General features: G+C 44.3%; 1 protein-coding gene and 1 non-coding gene across 2 annotated transcripts in view; both read right to left on the reverse strand.

Annotated features, from left to right (window-relative positions):
- MICOS10 (mitochondrial contact site and cristae organizing system subunit 10) overlaps positions 1-19,294 on the reverse strand; it is a 33,819-nt gene extending 14,525 nt beyond the window's left edge. Inside the window, exon 1 of the mRNA XM_081574897.1 lies at positions 19,176-19,294. Within this exon, the coding sequence (XP_081431023.1) occupies positions 19,176-19,239 (64 nt within the window). The 5' untranslated portion in view covers positions 19,240-19,294. The remainder of the gene's footprint in view (positions 1-19,175) is intronic.
- Positions 1,375-1,484, reverse strand: LOC145543933 (U6 spliceosomal RNA). The gene has a single exon (XR_014081172.1). It is a non-coding gene; the product is annotated as a U6 spliceosomal RNA (small nuclear RNA).
- Positions 19,295-23,841: the final 4,547 nt, after the last annotated feature.

Here is a 23,841-nt window from a genome sequence, read left to right on the forward strand (position 1 = left end):
TACAAAGCTCCATAAATAAACCTCTCCAAATCACTGGACTTGCAGACATTAAGAAATCAAAATTTTAGTTTTCATATACTGAGTGAAAAAAAAAAGTCTTCCAAAAGATACGAGCTGAAATAAAATGAATTTCAAGTTGCAGCTGGAAAAAGGGGAAAAACGTTGGGGCTTTTTCAATGGTCACAGTCAATCTCCTCTGGGAAAGCACATGATTAGTAGCATTTATTCTAATGTCAAGACAACATAAGATTAGAGCGGTAATGTACTGTATTTTTACTTCTAATTAGAGAGGGATATTGTGAGCTCATATACAGGCTTATGCCGAAATGGTTAAAACAAAAATTCCTACAACTCATTAACTTCAATTTAGTCACCTGAAATGATGCCAAGAAACTAGCAGCTTTCTCAGGACTACCTTCCTAGTAAAAAGTGAATTATGCTGCTCAAATCATTTGCTTCAGTTAATCATTTAAAATCTATCAAACAGGAATTTTGAGTACTTAACATGTGCAGGTTCTGAGAAACAATCAGAAACATTTGTTCTAACTCATAAACATCTGCCAAAGTAAAGTAGAGCTTCAAATCCATCAACAATTATGTCAGTGTTACAATAATTACAAATTATCCGAAGCAATCTAATACAGGTTTAGGTTGGATAAAGAAAATTGAAGTAAAAAGTGATGAGATGCATTTCAATTCCTCCCATATACACTGCTGGAGGAGGCAATGGCAGCCCACTCCAGTACTCTTGCCTGGAAACTCCCATGGACAGAGGAGCCTGGTGGGCTGTAGTCCAAGGGGTCTCGAAGAGTCGGACACGACTGAGCAACTTCACTTTCACTTTTCCCTTTCATGCATTGGGGAAGGCAATGGCAGCCCACTCCAGTGTTCTGGCCTGGAGAATCCCAGGGACGGGGGAGCCTGGTGGGCTGCCGTCTATGGGGTCGCACAGAGTCGGACACGACTGAGCGACTTCACTTTCACTTTTCCCTTTCATGCACTGGAGAAGGAAATGGCAGCCCACTCCAGTGTTCTTGCCTGGAGGATCCCAGGGACGGGGGAGCCTGGTGGGCTGCCGTCTATGAGGTCGCACAGAGTCAGGCACGACTGAAGCGACTTAGCAGCATATACACTGCTAACTATTAAGCAGAGAGGTTTAAAATTCTACCTGAAGATACACAGTTGAAGCAACTTGGTGGTGGCTCTCATTTTAAACAGGCACCTGGGCCACACCGTGAGCCGCTGCCCACCCGCCCCCTCCCAGTCACACCTCAGCCCGACCTCTTCTCTACCCGCCGTCATCCATCAAGACCGCCGGTATCCTCACAGCCCATGCTTCTCCTCTATCTTCTTCTAGTCTGTGCCCCCCCCCCTTAAAACACGGGACACTTCATGCACCTGTGTGCCATCCGCACTCAGGGGCCGTGCTACTCTTCTCTGCATCACTGCAATGCTTTTACTGTATGTGCTGCCAAAACGAGCACACTTTTTATTTATCCTTTATGTCTTATTTCTATCACACTATCTAGAAAGCACTTCACTTTCTCAGGACTTCCCCAGTGGTCCAGTGGTTAAGAATCCGCCTTGTAATAGAGGGAGTGCGGGTACACTTAATGGTCGGGGGAACTAAGATCCCACACGTCGTGGACGTGACAACTAGGCCCGTGCGCCACCACTGTCGAGCATGCGCCCTCGAGTCCGGGAGCCGCAACTGCGGAGGCCCTGGCGCCCTAGAACCCCAGCTCCACAACAAGAGGAGCCCCCGCGATGAGAAGCCCGGGCACCACCACTAGTGCCCCCAGTTGCCAGCACTAGGGAAAAGCCCTCACAGCAACAAAGGCCCAGCACAGTCAAAAATAAATAAATAGAAATTAAAAAAAACAAAAACGCTAGACCAAATGAACTCCTCAAGTTCCTACGGGCTCTGACAATCGATGGTTCTGTAAGTCTATGGATTTCCTGACCTTAATCCAGTGGGGCCAACCAAGGAGAGCAACAACGGGATATCACACCACAAGAGTTAACGCCCACAAACCTGCCAGTCAAGGAGAAACGCCACTGACAGGCCCGGTGGGATGGCATCACCAACGCAGTGGACATAATGAGCCTGAGCAGGCTCTGGGAGGTGGTGAGGCACAGGGAGGCCTGGCGTGCTGCAGTCCATGGGGTCACAAAGAGTCGGACACGACTGGGTGACTGAACTGAACTGAACTGAACTGAACTGAATGTAATTTCAAAGTAGTGAGAAGCTTAGAGAGATTTTCACTTTACTCTATTAAATACAAAACTAGACTTAACATATTTATTTAAAGATTACTGAATATTCATTGGAAAGACTGATGCTGAAGCTGAAACTCCAATACTGTGGCCACCTGATGTGAAGAGCCAACTCACTGGAAAAGACCCTGATGCTGGGAAAGACTGAAGGTAGGAGGAGAAGGGGACAACAGAGGATGAGATGGTTGGATGGCATCACCGACTCAATGGACACGAGTTTGAGTGAGCTCTGGGAGACAATGAAGTACTGGGAAGCCTGGCGTGCTGTAGTTCATGGGGTCGCAAGGAGTCAGAGACACGGCTGAGCAACTGAACAACAAATTCATTCAACTAAGGAACCAACTCAGCTCAATAAATAATTTTTTGAACAGAAACTGTTCTCATTGTTTATTTGCTTACATTATGGTCCCCTAGAGGAGGGCATGGCAACCCACTCCAGTACTCTTGCCTGCAGAATCCCAAGCACAGAAGCCTGGCAGGCTATGGTCCATCGGGTCACAAAGAGTCAGACACAACTGAAGCAACTTAGCGTAACTACAACAAAGTTAATGATTCTCCCCACCAAGCATTATTATTATTCCCAAGAGGCAATCTGGATTAAGTTTACTGTTTATCATTCCATTTATATAAGTGGGATCATTTATCACACAAAATGTTCTAAAATTCACATTTCTCACTTTATGATTATCAGGACACCTTTCTGTGACAGTACGTGTCTGTTTAAACTATAACATATACAGTTATATGAACTATAACATATACACAAAAATCTACACACATAAGTGTACCACTCAATGAATTTTCATAGACTAAACACACCCATGTTACCAGCCACCAGCGCAAGAAACGCAAGATAACCAACATCCCCAGAAGTCTGCCTTGGGCTCTCCTAGTCAGAACTTTCCATCTGAGGATAACCAGATTCTGACTTCTCAAAGCACGGTGTAGTTATGCCTGTTTTTAAACTTACATAAACAGAGTCTCATAGCATGTACTTTGGCCCACCACTGGTTGTGAATAGCTACAGTTTGTTCATTATCACTGCTGTACAGTCTTCAGTTACATACTGTCACAATTTATGAACCCATTCTGTTGATGGGCATTTGGGTACTTTCCAGTGGGTGCTATTATGAACAGTGTTCTAGGAACGTTCTAGGATAAGTTACTTGGTGAACATATGTACACGTCTGCTGGGCACACACCTAGGCATGGAGCTGCTCCGTCATCAGACGCATACAGAGTGAGCGTTAGGAGATACTGCTAGTTTTCCAGTGTTCACACTGATTCATACTCCCACAAGCTGAGTCTGAAGGTTCTGGTTGCTTATATCCGTACCAACACTGGGTATCTTTCATCTTTTTGCTTTCACTTCACTTTTCTTTTTTTTTGTTTTAAATAACTCTTTGGTGTATAATTTATGAAGAATAAACTGCACCTTTTTAAAGTGTAAAACTCAATGAGTTTGGAAGATGTACACACACACACACACACACACACGGGAAACCACCACAATCAGGAAACAGAATACTGTTATCGCCCCGTTTCCCTGTGACTCTCTGCAGTCCATCCTTCTCTCTACCCTTGTCCACGTATCTACTTTGTCATTATAGACTGGTTTGTATTTTCTAGAATTTTATATAGAAATAGAGTCATGCAATACACACTCTTTTGTGTCTAGGTAATTTCACTCAACATAACGATTTTGAAATGTATATATGTTACTGTATACATAGTTTTGTATGTATGTTCCTTTTTATTAGTGACTATTCCATTCTATGGATGGTTCACACTTGCTAATCCATTCACCTTTTGATGGAGATCTGGGTTCTTTCCAGTTGGGGGTTTGATGAATAAAGCTGCTATCAACATTTATATATGAGACTTTTTGTGGACATGTTTTCATTTCTCCTGAGTAAATCAGTACCCCAGAGTAGAATGAGTGGATGGTATGTTTAACTTTATAAGAAACTACCAGTTTTACAAAATGACTTTGCCATTACACCTTCCCATCAACAGTACATAAGAATTCCAGTTGCTCCATATCTTAGTCAACCCTTAATGTTATCAGTCTTTTAAACTATTTTAATTGGTGTATAGTGGTATCTCATTAGGATTTTAATTTGCACATCCCCACAGCATTGATGTTAACCTCTTTTAATTTTTTTTTTTTGCCATTAGTATAACTTCTTTTGTGAAGAATCTTTTCAAACATTTTACCAATTTTCTTAAATGAATTGTCTTCTTACTGCTATGATGAAATTTAAGAATTCTTTATTTATTCTGGAAACAAGTAACTTTTTTGTTTTCTTAATCGTGTCTTTCAAAGAGCATGTTTAAAATTTTGATCAGTCAGCATATAATTTTTTTGTGATTTTGCTTTCTGTGACCTAAGAAAAATTTTTTAAAGAAAATTTTTTGAATTCAAGGTCACAAAGGTTTTTCTCCTATGCTTTCTTTTAGAGTTATCTAGTTTTAGCTTTGTGATCTTTGAGTTAATTTTTATGTATGAAAATGAGGTACATTTTTTCCCTGTATATGGATACACACTTACTCTGGCACAATCTGTTGAGAAGATTTTACTTTCCCCATTAATCTGCCTGAGCATCTTTGTCAAGAATGAATTGACCAGGCTTCCCTGGCGGCTCAGGGTGAAGAATCCACCAGTCCAGGAGACTCCACGCGCCCTGGAGCAGCTAAGCCCAGGCACCACAACTCGAGTAGCCCCCACTCCCAGCAACCAGAGAAAGCCCGCCTACAGCAACACGGATTCAGCACAACCAAACACAAATAAAAAACGAATTGACCATATACTTACGGGTCTATTCCTAGACACTAGCTGATCTCACTGATTTATATGTGTATCCCTTTCTCCAACACCACAGTCTTGTTTACTGAAGATTTACAGTAAGTCTTGATATCAGGTAATGTTAGTCTTCCAACTGTTTCTCTTTAAAAAATCGCTTTGGGAACTTCCCCAGCTATCCAGTGGTTAAGACTCCGCATGTTCTCTGCAGGGGGCACAGATTCAATCCCTGATCTCACATGCCACCTGGCATGGCCAAAAATAAAAAATCTCTTTGCTTTGTTTGGGTTGTTTACATTATCATATGGATTGTTTGAGTGGATCTCTCAATTTCTACGAGTACCTTTGGGCATTATTTTTCTTGCTGGAACAAGCGATAATATAAACTTCCTCACTGAATTGCTAGGAGAGTAAAAAAGGATAATATAATAGCGTGCCAAGTTTGGTGGCACGTAACAGGTATTCAATTAATGTTAGCGTCGTCTCTTTCCCCCTCTCTTGGCCTTTAAATAAACAGGATCCAATCTAGTAATGCCCTAACATTTCACTAGTGGGTCAATGGCCATGGTAAAAATATTACCACACCAAACGACTTTTGTAAGTAAATATTTGTATTTTTACTTGGATTCAACACTGAAATGCACTTGCCAGAAAAAGCAATTCAGCATATTTACTAATAAACTGTTTCAGGCCACATTTTAGGAAAGCATAAAACCACAGCCAGAACAAAAATTCAAATCTGTTTTTGAGTTCCTTATAGGGCCTAATTACATTATTCTACAATACTAACAGAAAATTCTCCTCTAGCAAGATCACAACGTTCCATTGTTCACATCGCTGCCGCAAATGGAAAAAGGATTCCTGCTTCCAAACATTGTTTAGAAATACATATAACAAACAAAATACGGTTACTAATTTAACAATTAACATGTACTAATTTGAATCCCAAACCTGTAAACAATCAAAGGTCTTTGAAGTATTCTGGTTTAGCCTAATTAATGTCAGTCCATGAAACGGAGAGGGATCAGCCGGCAAACAAAGGCCACCAAAGGCACTTTCTGGTCAGCCACCGATACTTTGTGGTAACCCACGTTTATCAGGTGAACTGATACTTAAAGAAAAACAATAATTTGCTTTCTTTTTCCATGACTATCCAGTGGCCTCTTTCAGTATAATATTTTTCAACATTAAAACGGTCTTAAACAATCAACTTAACTACACTTTTAATTGATTATCAGATGAACACACAAAACTGCTGATTAATTCTAAGGTAGCTCAGCTGCTAAACCATTTACTGTCCTAAATACTTTCTTAGCAAGGAAGGAACAAGGCCAAAACCTTTCTTTTCGTGAAGATGAATGCATGACACAGCAGTAACCTCCATCTCTGTTGGCTGAGTTGCATACAACCAGAGGCAAATCTAAGACATATCGGGAATTAATAAACTGCAAAATGTTACTTGGGCTCGCTCCCCTCCTGCCTCTCCTAATTGTCAACCGCAACTCCTTTCTCCACTTACGTAGGTCTGACATCACCCCTGACGACTCTGGCTCATGAACCTACACATCGAGTTCTGTAAACATTACTGCAGTCCTGTCACCATTACATGTCCCCATTCCACTCCTTCTGCCCTCATCTTAGAGCTGAGCTCCTCTAACCTCTAATCACTTCCCTTTTGACCTGACTTTGCAACAGTATACCAACCCATCCCTGCTCTCAGTCTGGCCCTTTCCAGTTCATTCTCCTCCTGCTACTGCAGGGTTCTCTCTGAAATCAAACATTCAACATATTCTACAGAAACAGAAAACCCATCCTAAAATTCATATGGAATCTCAAGGGACCCTCAATAGCCAAAATAATCCTGAAAAAGAACAAACCAGGAGACATATTTTCTGATTTCAAAACTTACTACAAAGCTGTGTTGTGTTGTACTTAGACACTCAGTCGTGTCCAACTCTTTGCAACCCCGTGGACTGTAGCCCACCAGCCTCCTCTGTCCATGGGGATTCTCCAAGCCAGAATACTGGAGTGGGTTGCCATGCCCTCCTCCAGGGGATCTTCCCAACCGGGGGATCGAACCCAGGTATCCTGCATTGCAGGCAGATTCTTTACCGTCTGAGCCACCAGGGAAGCCCAAGAATACTGGAGTGGGTAGCCTATCCCTTCTCCAGGGGAAATTCCTGACCCAGGGTTTGACCTGGGCTCTCCTGCACTGCAGGCGGATTCTTTACCGGCTGAGCTACCCAGGAGCCCACTACAGAGCTACAGCTATAAAAACAGCAAGTACTGGAGATTCCCCAGAAGTCCAGTGGTGAGGACTTAGAGCTTTCACTGACGGGCCGGGTTCAACCTCTAGTCGAGGAACTAAGATCCCACAAGTCAAACAGCACAGTAAAAACAAAACAAAACAGCCAACCGACCAATCCAGTGTAGTAGTGGCATAAAGACAGATAGATCAATGGAATAGAAAGCCTAGAAATAAACTCCTGCATATATGGTCAAGGCTTCCCAGGTGACCCAGTGGTAAAAGAATCCGTCTGCCAATGCAGGAGACATGGGTTTGATCCCTGGGTCAGGAAGATCCCGAGTAGGAAATGGCAACCCACTCCAGTATACCTGCCTGGAAAATTCCATGGACAGAGAAGCCTGAAGGGCTATAGACCACAACAACATAAATGGTCAAATGATTTTTGACAAGGGTACCAAAACCATTCAGCAGGGAAAGGCCTGTCTTTTCAACAAACGGTCCTGAGAAAACTGGATATCCACATGCAAAAAAATACATAGGACAAAAGTGTCACAACACTGGATGTGGCAATGATTTCTTGGATATGAAATCACAGAAAAAAAATATATATTGGTCTGTGCCTCCAGTTTCTGGCAGAGAGCTCCTAAATTGCTTAGAATTTCCTGGGTGACAGACATGTCTTTTGCTACAATGAGGCAACTCTTGGTGGGCTCCTGCATAGCTTCAAGATGAGGGCTGACCACCAGAAAGACCAAGCCACCCTTGGAATTTTCAGCCCCATCCCCCAGACTCCAAGAATGGGAGATGGGTTGGAGACTGAGTTAATGATTAATCATGGCTTCATGATGAAGCTTCTGAAAAACCCAAAAAGTATGGGGTTCTAAAAGCTTCCAGGATGGTGAATACATCTAGGAGGAAGGTACACCCAACTCGACTGAAACAGAAACTCCTGTGCTTGGAATCCTTTGGGACCTGCCAAATGTATTTCTTCATCTGGCTGTTCATTCATATTCTTTAGTATGCTTGGTAATAAACTGGTAATCTACTGGTGGTGGTTTAGTAGCTAAGTCGTGTCCAACTCTTGTGACCCCATGGACTGTAGCCCACCAGGCTCCTCTGCCCATGGGATTTCCCAGGCAAGAATACTGGAATGGGTTGCCATTTCCTTCTCCAGGGGACCTTCCCAACCCAGAAATTGAACTCGGGTCTCCTGCATTGCAGGCAGATTCTTTACCACCTAACCTATGAGGGAAGCCCAGTAAGTAAACTGTTTTCCCAAGTTCTGTGAGCCACTCTAACAAATTATCGACCACTAGGAGGGAAGCATGGGAACCTCTGATTCACAGCCAGTCAGAAGCACCAGTAACAATCTGGACTTGTGACTGGCATCTGAAGTGAGACTCTCAGGGGACAGGGTCTGTGCTGTCTTGTTAGTGTCAAAATTGAATTGTGTTATGGAACACCCAGCTAGTGTCAGAGAATAGCCTGGTGTGGAATACCCACACATCCAACATTAGAAGAACTGTGAGTATGAGGGTAGAGGAGAAATAGAGGGTTTTTTTTGCTGCTCAGACACCAAAAGCAGCCAACAAAAACTGACAAACTGGACATCATAAAAATTTTCAAATTTTGTGTACCAAAAGATAAGAGCAGAGGCAAAAGGCATCCCACATACACAGGAGAAAATATTTGCAAATCATAGATCTGATAAGGGATTAATATAAGAATATATAGAGAAATCCTAAATGCAACAAAAATAATTCAACGATGGACAAAGGACTCGAACAGACATTTCTCCAAAGATACACAAGTGGCCAATAACCATATGAAAAGATGCACTCAACATCACTAATTATTAAAGAAATGCAAATCACAGTTACAATAAGATACTACACTACACTGATTATGATGGCTACCATAAAAAAATTTTTTAAAGAAAAACAAATATTGCTGAGGATGTGAAGAAACTGGGACTCATGTGCAGTGTTGCTAAGAATATAAAATGGTACAGTCACTGTGGAAAATAGTACGGCAGATGCTCAAACAGTTCAGAGTAGAACTGCCACTGCTGCTCAGTCACTAGTCGTGGCCGACACTCGGAGGCTTCGTGGACTATAGCACACCAGGCTTCTCTGTCCGCCAGCACCTCAGGTTTGCTCAGATTCACATGCATTGAGTCGGTGATGTGAGCCAACCACCTCCTTCTCTGCTGCCCCTTTCTCTTTTGCCTTCCATCTTTCCCAGCATTAGGATCTTTCCCAACGAATCAGCTCTTCGCATCAGGTGGCCAAAGTACTGGAGCTTCAGCTTCAGCATCAGTCCTTCTAACAAATATTCAGGACTGATTTCCTTTAGGATTTACTGGTTGGATCTCCTTGCAGTCCAAGGGACTCTCAAGAGTCTTCTCCAACACCACAGTTCAAAAGCATCAATTCTTCAGTGCTCAGCCTTCTTTATAGTCCAACTCTCATATCCATATACAGCTACTGGAAAAACCATAGCTTTGACTATATGGACCTTTGCAGGCAAAGTGATGTCTCTGCTTTTTTATATTATGTCTATGTTTGTCATTGCTTTCCTTCCAAGGAGCAAGGGTCTTTTAATTTCGTGGTTCTAATCATCATCTGCAGTAATTCTGGAGCCCAAGAAAATAAAATCTACCACTGTTTCTATTTTTTCCCCTGTGTATTTGCCATGAAGTGATGGAACTGAATTCCATGATCTTAGTTTTCTGAATGTTGAGCTTTAAGCCAGCTTTTTCACTCTCTCCTTTCACCCTCATAAAGAGGCTGTTTAGTTCCTCTTCACTTTCTGCCTTTAGAGTGGTATCATCTGCATATCTGAGGTTATTGATATTTCTCCCGGCAATCCTGATTCCAGCTTGTGATTCATCCAGCCTGGCATATCACATGATGTACTCTGTATAGAAGTTAAATAAGAAGGATGACAATACACAGCCTTGTCATACTCCTTTCCCAACTTAAAATCAGACAGCTGTTCCATGTCTGGTTCTAACTGTTGCTTCTTGACCCGCATACAGGTTTTTCAGGAGACAAGCAGGGTGGTTCGGTACTTCCATCTCTTTAAGAATTTTCCAGTTTGTTGTGATCCACATAGTCAAACGCTGTAACAAAGCCAATGAAGTAGATGTTTTTCTGGAACTCCCTTGCTTTCTCCACGATTCAACAAATGTTGGCAATTTGATCTCTTGGTTTCTCTGCCTCTTCAAAACCCAACTTGTACACGTGGAAGTTCTTGTACTGCTGAATCCTATCTTGGAAGGATTTTGAGCATAACCTTGCTAGCATGTGAAATCAGTATGACTGTACAGTAGTTTGAACACCCTTTGGCATTGCCCTTCTTTGGGACTGGAATGAAAACTGACCTTTTCCAGTCCTGTGGCCACTGCTGAGCTTTCCAAATTGGCTGACATATTGAGTGCAGCACTTTAACGTGAAATGGTGAAGTGTTAGTCACTCAGTCGTGTCCAACTCTTTGTGACCCCATGGACTGTAGCCTGCCAGGCTCCTCTCTTTCCATGGAATTCTCCCAGCAAGAATACTGGAGAGGGTAGAAGACATTCCCTTCTCCAGGGGATCTTCCCAACACAGGGATTGAACCTGGGTCTCCCACATTGTAGGCAGATTCTTTACCATTTTCTTTACCACCAGGGAAGCCCTTAACATGAAATAAGCCAATCTCAAAAAGACAAATACTGTAAGATTCTCGTTACATGAGGTAGTTAACAGTAGTCAAGATCACAGAGACAGAAAACAGAGTGGTGGTTGCCAGGGGCTGTGCGTGAGAGGGGAGAGTTACTGTTAACTGGGTACAGAGCTTCAGTCTCACAAGATGAAGCATTACAGAGACAGATGGCGGTAATGACTGCACAAGACTGAACCACATTTAATACCATCTAATGGTACACTTAAAGATGCCTAAGATGGTAAACTTCAAGTTTTTTCTTTAAATTAAAATTTAAAAATGTTTTTTATTGAAGGATAGTTGATTTACAATGTTGTGTTAGTTTCACGTATACAGCAAAGTGATTCAGTTTTATACATATGTGTGTGTGTTTTCAGATTCTTTTCCATTATAGGTTGTTACAAGATATTGAATATATTTCCCTGTGCCATACAGTAGGATCTTGCTGTCTATACTGTATATGGTAATATGTATATATGTCAATCTCAAACTCCTAATTTACCTGTCCCATTAGATGGTAAATCTCATTATATGCATTTTGTCACAATAAAAAAAAACTAGGGGAAAACACCTCACACCATTATGAAGATTAAATGACATCCTGTTACAAGCTTATCATGGTCTGTGGCACACACCAAGTGCTCAATCAATGGTAGCCACTATCATCATTCCCGGAGGAGCCAAAGTCTCTCTCTCTCCTCTGGGACTTTTCCTGGACAGTTTCTGAGACCGGAAATACAGACCTCCACCCATTCCGCCTACTAAACACCTACATATTCTCTAAGATTAAACTCCAACGTCACCACCTCCTTTTCACATTCCTCAGGAAGGGCAGGACTTTCCACAATGCCTGGTATTAAACTGTTTGGGGACATATACAGTAATAATTACTATTATGTATATAAACTGAAATAACAATTGTCATACTTCCATACCACCCGCAGTGTTCACACTCAGAGCAAAAGTGTTCATTATTCTAACCTATGATTGCTATCCTTCATTCAATGCCTGCAGCGAGTATTTATCAAGTACAGGTAATGTACCAACTGCTCTACAAAGATCACCTCATTTTATCCTTACTGTAACAACTACCACTTTATAATTGTGGAAGCTAAGGCACAGAGAGGTCCTCAATGGTACTTTTATTTCTAATGCAAAAAATCAGGCAAAAGCAAAGGAAAAGTATGTGAAGGCTATCACAGTCCATTAAAAGGAATACATTCTAGGAGCTGCTTATAAATGTCCATGGCTCGCATTTTTCCTTATGCTTAACACACCTGACCTCCAAGGACAGCCTTTGTCAGGAAAGTCGTGGTGTTAGGAAACCCCTTTCCCAACCATGACATGTCTTTGCTCTCTTTTGTATTTCCCAGCCCATATGTGGATCTCAGCCCATATGTAGATATTCCTTACTCTGGTCTCACAGTGGGGTGAAATGAGGGGAAGGAGGAACCACAGCCAGTGCAACAGCTTTTCAAGTCAGGTTAAGGATTCCACAGGCCTCCAAATGGGGTTCCCTGGTGCCTCAGATGGTAAAGAATCTGCCTGTAATGCAGAAAACCTAGGTTCGATCCCTGGGTCAGGGAGATCCCCTGGAGAAGGAAATGGCAACCCACTCCAGTATTCTTGCCTGGGAAATCCCATGGACAGAGGAGCCTGGCCTCCAAATCCATCACGAAGGGCCAGAAGGAGACTTTTCTCAAAGCTTCCCCCAGCAAATCTGGGGCCCTGGCCTCTGTCACACGGACATCAACTTGGTCACGAGGTCACAGTCTGCCAGCGCAGGCCTTCTGCACTCAAGAGTGAGCTGTAACAGGACTCTGAGGGCAATGACCACGCTTCCATGACTTACACTTTCAGGGCTTAGAAATTCTCAACTTGCAAGGAAGGACCTCCGTAAGTCTCATAGCCCTGATTTTTCTCATCTCCTAGAATCTCACTTTCACTGGGAAAGAGAAAATAGACCCTCCTGTCCAGTCCCGAGCACAGGCGAGGGCGTCAGCCTCGTCCCAGAACTGAGACTCCGATGTGAGCGCCATATCAGGCCTGCCAGCCGCACCAGCAAGAACGGGCGTCTTATTCATGAGGGCGCACACAAGACTTAACTACTCAGAATGTACAAGAAAAACAAATGGCACAGCCCATGAACCAAGTGCGGAAGAAAACCAGAGCATTTAATAAATCTGATAAAACTTAAAAATAAATCCATAAATTAGCCAAAACTATTAATGATGCATTCACATAAAACTAACGGAACACGCTATTCATAAAATGTAATGTTCTTCACTCCCTTTTCATTTCCTGCTATAAGGCTTTGGCACTACCACTTAAACCAACACCAACCCTCTCCTTGTTTAAATAAAAAAGTGCTCTCTGGTTTACATTTCTGCGTTGACTAGTCCCAAATATTTCTAATACTACTTTATTATTAAGATTACTGACACTAATTTACATGCCCATATGAAATCTAAAAAGTTGGTAGAAGTTCCAAGAGTACAAGCCCACGTGATCCAAGTGTGAACTGGCAGAAATTCATATGAAATTGACCTTACTTGGACTTTTAAAATTTAAGAGCTATTCATTCAGTTAATAAACATACTGGGTAGCAAGTATGGGCAGAGAATACAGCCTACAAAATTTTCAGCAATGCATGTCATTCATTTAACAATAATTATTGTATGCCTCCCGTATGCCAGAGGCTGGGGGTCAACAGCGAACAAAACAGTCTCTGACTCTCATGAAGCTTACATTCTAAGGTGGGGGGACAATCAAGTAAAGAAACAGACTGCAAATTTCAGACGGTGATATGAGCTATTAAGAAAAATTAGTGATGTGGTGAAGGATAAATAGGATACCTAGGAACTTCTTAAATGCTAGCAAGGTTATTAAAAAAAAAATTAATCTCACCATATGGATAAACTAGACAATGCATATGGGTGGCAGTGGCAGGAATAAGAATGGAGGCCGAAGAGAAAGGTAAAAATGTGAGAGGGAGCAAGGAAAAGAAAGGAATGAGGAAGAAGACAGGAACACGTGCAGTGAACAACGGCCTCCCGTGCCTGTTACGGGGGGTGTCTGTTGTTTCCTTGATTCAACAGGCTCAAGACACCAGGGTAAACGGTATTAGAAAGTTTCTACCCCACACACTCCTATTACACACAAATAAATAGTATTTTAAATCCAGAATATGGGAGAAATAATATAGCTTTTCCTATGATAGGAAAGGGAGGGGGTATTTATAAATAAATGTAGCTCTTCCTATAGGACAATTTATATGAGAACATTACTCAAGCTTCAGAGTAAATCCTTGAAGAACAGTTTTTTTAAAAAACCTGTGCTTCAAGTACATGCTTACAAGAGCTCTTTAACTCAGCTGTACAATATCTAGGCTACACGTGAGCAACTGAAACAGGCACTTTTCACTCCACCGTGTGTGTAGAACAGCCAGTGGGAGCCTGCAGCGAAGCCCAGGGAGCTCGCCGGGGGCTCGGTGGTGAGCCGGTGGGTGGGGCTGGGGGCGGGAGGGGCAGGAGGGCGGGGATACAAGCGCACGTATAGCCGATTCGCTTTGCTGTCAGGCAGAAACGAATACAACAGTGTAAAGCAATTATACTGCAATAAAAGACAGATAAAAGCAACAACAGTTCATGGCAAAAAAAAATTTTTTTTTAATAATAATAAAACATTCATTTTTCAGCAAACCAGTGGGAAAAGACTGAGAATGCTTAGGTAGAAGGTGCCAGTGAGCAGTGCTCACCAAGGGAGCTGTCCGTTCACCGTGACCTCCCTTCCGCCTCCTTCAAGGCAGAAGATGTGAAACGATCCACATGCAGCTGAAAGCTTGCCTTGGCCCTTCTTCCCTGCCTACGTCTTCTACCAAACCTCTACCTTATGGCGGGCTGCCATTCCCTGCGTTTCCATCTCCATTTTGAAGCACCAGAAAAGCAGGCAGCCAGAGAGGTTTCAAGAGTTCTACAATCTCACTGCCTACAGGAATAAGAACTAGAACACTCACGACAGAAGAGCGCGCATCCCACAGTCTCAATCCTCTTAGACGGAAGTCTCCCGGAATTACACTTCCACACCGCATTTCTCACATACCCTTCCTCGAAGTCCGTTACTTAAGGGCTATCTCCTCAAAATCTGAACTCAGCTTCTCCCTCAAAATTACAACCCTCTTCCCGGGGCTTCCCTGGCGGCTCAGTGGTAGAGAGTCCGCCCGCCAGTGCAGGAGACGTGGGTTCCATCCCTGGTTCGGAAGACCCCACCTGCCGCAGAGCAACTCCGCGCGTGCGCCGCAGCCACTGCGCCTGCGCTAAGCGGGGCCCATGGGCCGGAACGCCTGAGGCCCACACAGCCCCGGAGCGAGGCCCGCAGGGGGAACGCGCACGCCGCAACTAGAGCAGCCCACGCAGCAACAAAGACCCAGCGCAGCCAAAAATGGGTAAGTAAAATAATTTAAAAAAAACCCTCTTCTCAACCCCATTACCATTCTCAAACAAATCCAACCATGGAAGCAGAAAAACCACCAAAATTATGAGCTTGTCTCCTCCCTACAGTCTCTCTCCTGCCACCTCACACGATCAGTTACTAAGTCCCAGATGTAACCGAGTGAAATGAGGTGCCCAGGCACCCCTCCAGCTTTACTTCCAATTTCTCATCAATGACATCACCGCTGAACCAAGTTCCAATCTTGGAGTCATCTTTATTATAAGAAACGCAATGTGACAAAGTTAACCCAGTTGGAGAGAAGATAAAGAAAACAGCATTTATTAAGTTCCTGGTATGTACCTGGCACTGTGCTGGCCTAGTAGGTGGGCGTTACTATCTCCATTCCATAAATGGGGGGAAAAGTTTGTGAAGTTTCTCAAATATACCCACTCCTTTCTGGTCTAACAGTTCAGACTTTTCACTTCACATTTGCAGCCTTCTCTACTTCTGACTTGTTCTGTATAAAACACTGCCAGAACAATCATACCAAAATTCCATTTACATCACATCAGTTCCCTGTTGAGGGCAGTGAAATGCCTTCTGCTTCTCTATTTGCCCACTGGCTGGCCCACAGCTCAGTACATATTTGTTAACTAGCTCATGATCCCCCACCAGCCTCGACTTACTGTGCCCTGGGAGCAGAAAGCAACAGATTTTTAAGACAGAGGTGGTGAATATGTAGAATGTATGTGAAAAAGCCAAAGGCAACTCAAAAGGCTTCAAGAAAAAGTAGAATCTCTCTAAGATATTTCACAATTCTGACTCCGCTCAAACCAGCCTTCTTTAGGGAGTAGTGGGTGCTGAAATCAGAACACCTGGGTGCTAACCCCAGCTCCTTACTTCTAGCCACTTAACCTCTCCGTGCCTCAGTTTCCTCCTCCATAAAAGTTTAACCAGCCTTTGCTCAAGTTCTTCCACTCTCCCTAACTATCCAAGTCATTATCCAAAGCCTTGCTAAAGGCCCATTTCTCCCAACCTACCACAGCACTTACTTGATTTATAATAGCTCTACAACAAAGAATTGGAATACCTCATTTTAATTTTCCTCTGTAACTACATATCACCATGCTTCATTTGGGCTTCCCTTGTGGCTCAGCTGATAAAGAATCCCCCTGCAATTCGGGAGACCTGAGTTCGGTCCCTGGGTTGGGAAGATTCCCTGGAGAAGGGAAAGGCTACCCACTCCAGTATTCTGGCCTGGAGAATTCCACGAACTGTATAGTGCATGGGGTCGCAAAGACTCGGACACGGCTGAGCGTCACTTCATGCTTCATTTAATTACTCCACCTGTGTATGCCCCCACGCCCCCAATGTCCCACTCACGAATGACACACACTGCTCACCACCTCAGGTGACCATCAGTGTGTGCGCATGCACACGCTCAGTCGCTCAGTCAGGTGGACTCTGTGACCCCGTGGACTGTAGACCGCCAGGCTCCTCTGTCCATGGGATTCTCTAGGCAAGAATACTGGAGTGGGCTGCCATTTCCTCCTCCAGGGGATCTTCCCAACCAAGTGATCAAACCCATGTCTCCTGTGTCGGCAGGCAGATTCTTTACCACTGAGCCACCCGAGAAGCCCGATCATCAGTGGCATGATATTAACATCAACAATTATTACTATCACTCGTTACTGACTACATAGTCAGTGCCAGGCATTGCGCAAATATCTTGTATACTTTTCTGTCCTTCAACATTCAGCATCCTTTTAGGTAAATCTGTCTCTTAATCCCCATTTCACAGTTAAGCCTCTACATAAACTCACTCATTTAATCCTCAAAACAACTCTGTAAGACAGTAATATTATGGCCAATTTACTCAATACAAATGAGGAAGCAGGCACAGAGAGGTTTGATAACTTGCCCAAAATCACACAGCTGGTAAGTGGTGAACTGAAAGCTGAGATAAATTCACTTACTGACTCATTCTCAACATTTTTTATTAAGCGCTCTTCAGGGCACTGAAGCTACAACAGTGAATAAACCAGAAAACATCCCTGCTTACAGTTTTATTTCTTTTCCAATATTTTCATTCAAGAGCACAATCCTAAATCCTCTTAAATACTCTTTAAGATTTCCATACAAAAATATCAAATTCAGGTAATAAAAGTATTGAAGAAAAGCATGGGATGTGAAGCCAAAATACCTGCGTTAAATTCCCAACTTTGCCATTGATTAGGCCCTGATCAATGGGCTTCCCTCATAGCTCAGTCAGTAAAGAATCTGCCTGCAATGCAGAAGACCTGGGTTCCATCCCTGGGTCAAGAAAACCCCCTGGAGGAGGGCATGACAACCCACTCGTGTTCTTCCCTGGGAAATCCCATGGACAGAGGAGCCTGGTGGGCTACAGTCCATGGGGTCACAAAGAGTCGGACACGACTAAGCGACTAAACCACCACCAGACCCTGATCAAATTAAGCTGCACATCGAGCAGCCTGGCACTTAGCAAGAGTTTCCCTCTCCCCTCCGAGCACTGACTTCACAGTCTGTGTCGTCATGAAGCACATGTTAAAAGGCTACACAAGTGACAAGATGGGCTCAAAAGGGACCGCTTGGTCTCTTAACTTTCCAAGTCAATTCTCCTTCCAGATGACCAGCACTAATGTCTCTGCTTTCGGGCCTGAAACTACTACAAGGCTGATAAATCAGGTTCCAAGTCCCAAACAGTCCATTCTAAAGGAAATCGGTCCTGAATATTCATTGGAAGGACTGATGCTGAAGCTGAAACCCCAGTACTTTGGCCACCTGATGCTAAGAACCGACTCATTGGAAAAGACCCTGATGCTGGGAAGCGTTGGAAGGCAGGAGGAGAAGGGGACGACAGAGGATGAGATGGTTGGATGGCATCACCGACTGGATGGACATGAGTTTGAGTAAACTCCGGGAGATGGTGAAGGACAGGGAGGCCTGGCATGCTGCAGTCCATGGGGCCCGGAAGAGTTGGACACGACTGAGCGACTGAACTGAACTCCCGTCCGAGCACTGACTTCACAGTCTGTGTCCTCACGGAGCACATGTTAAAAGGCTACACGGGTGACACGACGGGCTCAAAAGGGACCACTCGGCCTCTTAACTTTCCAAGTCGATTCTCCGTCCAGATGACCGGCACTAACGTCCCCGCTTTCAGGCCTCAAACTACTCCGAGGCTGATAAATCAGGTTCCAAGTCGCGAATGGCAGCAACCCACGTGAGCCCTGGCAGAATCTATAAAAGGCTTGCAGATGACCTTCTCGGCAGGCACTTTTGATTCAGCAGGGGAGGAATGTGGCCTCAGAGAGGCGTGACCCCAGGAGAACCCTCAGCCCCTGGCCCCTCTGCCCCTGCACACGCCGCTTCCACTTGCAGAGCCCCGCAACTCTCCGGCCGCCTGCCGACGCGACCCCCACTTCTTCGGAGCTGCAGCAGCTGCAGCCCTCCCAGCTCGGGCAATCCCCCCAGGCTCCTGCGGCCCGTGTCCCCCAGCCCGCCCAAGTGACCTGGGCCCCGGAGGCCCCGAGCCCCGGCCTGAGTGGCTGAACAGGCCGGACGGCCTGACCTCTCCCCTCCCAGTGGACGCCTCACGGGGCTTCTCCTCCACCCTCCGAGTCAGCGGGCCCTCGGGCCGACGACTCGGCTCCCGGAGGGGCCCGCCGGACACGACGAGGAGCTCCTCACCTATCTTCACGACGGCGTCCGCCAAGCACCGGTCCCACTTCCGGCCGAGCTCTGACTCCGACATGTTCCACCGCCAGCAGCAGCCGCTCCAGCTTTCCGGACCGTCGGGCCCCGCGCTCAGAGCCCCTCCTCAACCGCCCCCCAGGCAAGTCTCGCGATAGCCGGCCGCCGGTCCCGGGCCCGGAAGGCCGACGGCGCCGGCGCACCAGATATCGCGAGATGATCTGACTACTTCCGTTCTTTCCGGTTCTTTTTTTTTTAAGTTGGTCGTCAAGGTGACGGGTGGCGGAGGCCTGAGGTGACCCTGACCTTGGAGCTACGCCTACCTAAGGGTTGCGAGGCAGACAGGTTTCCTAGGCGGCATCCAGATCCCTGCCTGGGAAGGTTCCTTTCACCACACAGCTCCCGACTCTGGCTTTGGAAATTCCCCGGGGCGAGTGAGGGCACCGCGCTAGGGTCTCTTCATTCGCCGCCTCACCTTGGCGTTTTTCTCCCGCGTTCCGTCATTTGTTGCCGTGTAGCTCCCGCCCTCACCTCTTACCACAGAAATTGCCCCGGCAAAGGTCACTTATCGCCAAGCCAGGGGGACGCCTGTGACCTCTGTACGGCGTTGGACACAGCCGCTTTCTCGTTCTTAATCCTCCTTGTCGCTGCCTTCTCTTTGTTTATTTGGCTCCCAGGACACCAGTCTCTGCTAAGTCTCCTCCTCTGACTCTTCAGAGGGTCGTTGCCGGTTGCTTCCTCTCTTCCAGCTGCTTGGAGTGTTGGTTCATTGGATTGCCGTCAATCCTCTTTACATGTTCTCCCTAAGTAATTGCAAGCGTTGCTCAATTCTATCTCCTGATCAACCTTCCTATTCATAATTCAGCCTCTTTGCCGGTGTCCTTTAGTTTTCCCTTCCCGTTTCCATCCTCTAGGCTGCCAACAAATACAGATTTGATCCTGTTGTTCCTCTTACGGGGCTTCCTTGGTGGTTCAGGTGGTAAAGAATCTGCCTGCAGTGAGAGAGACCCAGGTTGCATCTCTGGGTCGAGAAGATCCCCTGGAGAAGGAAATGGCTACCTGCTCCCAATATTCTTGCCTGGAGAATTCCATGGACAGAGGAGTCTGGCGGGCCACAGTCCATGGGATCACCAAGAGTCAGACACAAGCAAGCGACTAAGACTTTTCCTTTTCATTCCTCTGGTTAGAAGTTGTCAATTGACCCCTATTCATCTGCTGGTTATATTCAAGCTTCAGTGAGTTCATTTTAGGAAACCCACACTAATAGAACTTAGAGACCCCCTTCATCCACTAATACAGCCTGGAGCCTCCCTCCACCTCCCTGCTGTGGCAGGAGCTCACCGACCCATGGAGTCTCTACACTGTACTGAAATACCTGTTTATAGATATTTGTATCTGCCAGTAAAACTAGAAGCTCCTTAAAGGCCTGAGCCCCTTGCTCATCTGCACACTCCCAGTTCAGAGCACAAGGCCTTGGACAGTAGGATCTTCTATGAAATATTTATTGAACTGAATTGAATTCATTCACCCATTTACTTATTCATTTGTTCTTGGCATCCTTAACAGCAGAACTGTTTTAGTAGTCCTTGCTGTGACAGAGCCCCTTCTTTCAGGAAGCCTTTTTCCATGACCTCTCTTCATCCAGTCCTCATCTGAACAACATATCAGATTGTGTGGTAATTGTTTGTGTGACTCTTGGATGTGGCTGTGAGCTCCTTTAGAATGGGGACTGTGCCATTTCTATATCCCTGATGACCAGCAGAGAGCCTTGTATATACTGATTTTCATTAACTGCTTTTTGAATGGATGTAAGAATGAATATATAAATGATTGATTGAGTTAGAGAAAACAAAGTCTCTGTTCTGAGAGAACTTTATAGTGCAGCATTTGTGTTGAAAAAAGGAAAATTAACTTCACCACATCCCTATGATGTGTCACAGATAGCACCAGGAAACTCATGTAATTTCATTTATCCTCACAGCAGGTGATTTTAGCATCTTCATTTTCAAAGATTTGGAAACTGAGTCTCAGAGACGTAACGTGGAAGATGCACAAGCCTCTGCATTGTGTAGATTTAGAAACTGACACGCATTTTTATTGGATTCAAGAGGGTTGTAAACTTTTGTAGACGGCAGGGAGCAAATTACGAAAGCAATCAGAGGCAGGTGGTAGAGCATGAATTTTGGAGCCAGGCTGTCTGGGTTCAGATCCAAGCTTTTTCCTAGTTTGTATCTGTTATTCTCTTTCCACACTTCCTCTCCCAATGTGATGCTTTGCTCGCTGCTGTATCCCCAGCCCTAGAACCTCACGTGACCCATAGTGTTTGTTTAATGAATAGATGTTGGTTAAATGAATAAAATAAATGAAGACTCTGGAGTTTTTATAGTTTTTGAAGAAAAAAGATCAAGTGGGAAAAAAATTTTTTTTAAGGAACATAACTACAAAAAAACTTCAGCAATACACTCAGTATAAATTTAGTTATACTCAAAATGATTAAAAATAGATTTCTCAATGCTGGAGCAGGGAGTTACAAGCATGGAAAAAGCTTGAAAAAATTTTCTTGCTGTTGGGTTGGAACTGAGAGTATCAGTATGAATTCATTGTATTTAACAGAGATAGGGTGGTCCAGTGGTTAAGAATCGGTCTTCCAGTGCAAGGATCCCTGGTTGGGGAACTAAGAGCCAACTTGGCATGGGGCAGCTAAGCCTTTGTGCCACACCTGGAGCATCCTCACACTGCAACGCAGATTCCGTGGGCTGCAACTAAGACCAGACACGTCAGAATAAACATGTTTTTAAAATAGAGATAGATATAAAAGTATGTGTGTTTCCTGATCCTATGTGTTTCCCAATCCCGTCTGCTGAGAGGGCCTAAAAACAATGATACACCAGTAGCAATAAGCAAGCCTAGATCTCGGCTTCTAAATACCATTCTCTATTTGAAGAACCCAGGTCACCTTGGAAAAATGACCAAGGCTTCAGGGTTCAAGCTAGGAAAATTCCAGGTGACCCTGGAATGTTTTTGTATCACTAAGGAAGTCTTCAAAGGATGATAGTGTCATGTCAAAATATTTTAGCAACTACAAACTGCCTAAAGAATTGCTTGGTTCCTAATTGGAGCTCTTTGTACAAGCTATTATTACCATCATTAGAACTTCTCCCAGTTGTATGGTGCAAATTTCACAAAGATAGAAGTTTGCCTTTCAGATTGGTGAAAATATTGTATTAGACCAATTTCACAATAAGCGAGCCAATATCTTTTTTCATTGAATAGAAGAAACGTGGAAAAAAAGTCACTTAAGTGGAGTAGATTTTAACCTTGGCTGCTTAATCAACTAAACACAAGCTCTCTGTTTGGTTTACTAGGTTGTAAATCCAGTTTCATTAACAACACAAACTAAAATATTTTATAGCACAGCACCTGCATAAATAAAAGTCTTTTATATTCCAGTATTTTTTTTTTCAGTTCCCCTGCAATTAAAAACTACTTCCTTTCTTAAAGGGCGATATGCATTTTTTGTTTCATATATTCTTTCTCTAAGAGGGGTCTTCCTGGAGAAGGAAATAGCAACCCACTCCACTATTCTTGCCTGGAAAATCCCATGGACAGAGGAGCCTGGTGGACTACGACAGTCCATGGGGTCACAAAGAGTCGGACACTACTTAGCGACTAAACCACCAGCACCACCAAGAGGGGTCTTGTATAGTTTTGCCCCTTCTGTAATATGTTCCAAGTCAGAAAAGCTACTAAGTAGCTTCCTCATTTGGTTCCAAAGCCCAGGTGCTGTCCTCCCCACTTTCTCTTTTAAGACACGTGTCTGTGTGAAATATAACAAGCATAAATACACTGTAATACATTATTGTAAAAACCAACTCCACTAGCACCTCAGAAGCCCTTTCTCTGGTGTGTCTTTTGCCAAATCATATCCCCTCCTTCTTGGCCACCGTAACCACAATTCTGACTTCTATCTTATTCTTTTTTCTCCCCAGACCACGCTGAGCATGTGGGATCTTAGTTCCCCAACCAGGGATTGAACCCATGACCCCTGCATTAGGAGCACAAAGTCTTAACCACTGGACCACCAGGGAAGTCCCTCCTTGCTTTTAAGTGTTGTAGTCTGATTAGGCATCCTTAAACAATATGATTTAATTTTGCCTAGTTTTGAACTTTACATAAATAAAATCATACGGTCTGTAATCTTTTGCTCATTATTGCACTTTATCCATGTTATTGAATGTTTAGTCCATTCTCAATTCATTCAGTTCAGTTCAGTTGCTCAGTCGTGTCCAACTCTTTGCGACCCCATGAACCTCAGCACGCCAGGCCTCCCTGTCCATCACTAGCTCCCAGAGTTTACCGAAACTCATGTCCATTGAGTCGGTGATGCCACCCAACCATCTCATCCTCTGCCGTCTCCTTCTCCTCCCGCCCTCAATCTTTCCCAGCATCAGCATCTTTTCAAATGAGTCACCTCTTCCCAGCTTCAACATCAGTCCTTCAATGAACACCCAGGACTGATCTCCTTTAGGATGGACTGGTTGGATCTTCTTGCTGTCGAAGGGACTCTCAAGAGTCTTCTCCAACACCATAGTTCAAAAGCATCAATTCTTTGGCGCTCAGCTTTCTTTATAGTCCAACTCTCACATCCATACATGACTACTGG

The sequence above is a fragment of the Giraffa tippelskirchi genome, chromosome 3 (assembly GCF_054371585.1).
Source record: "Giraffa tippelskirchi isolate mGirTip1 chromosome 3, T2T-mGirTip1v1.2.pri, whole genome shotgun sequence".
Taxonomy (NCBI): domain Eukaryota; kingdom Metazoa; phylum Chordata; class Mammalia; order Artiodactyla; family Giraffidae; genus Giraffa; species Giraffa tippelskirchi.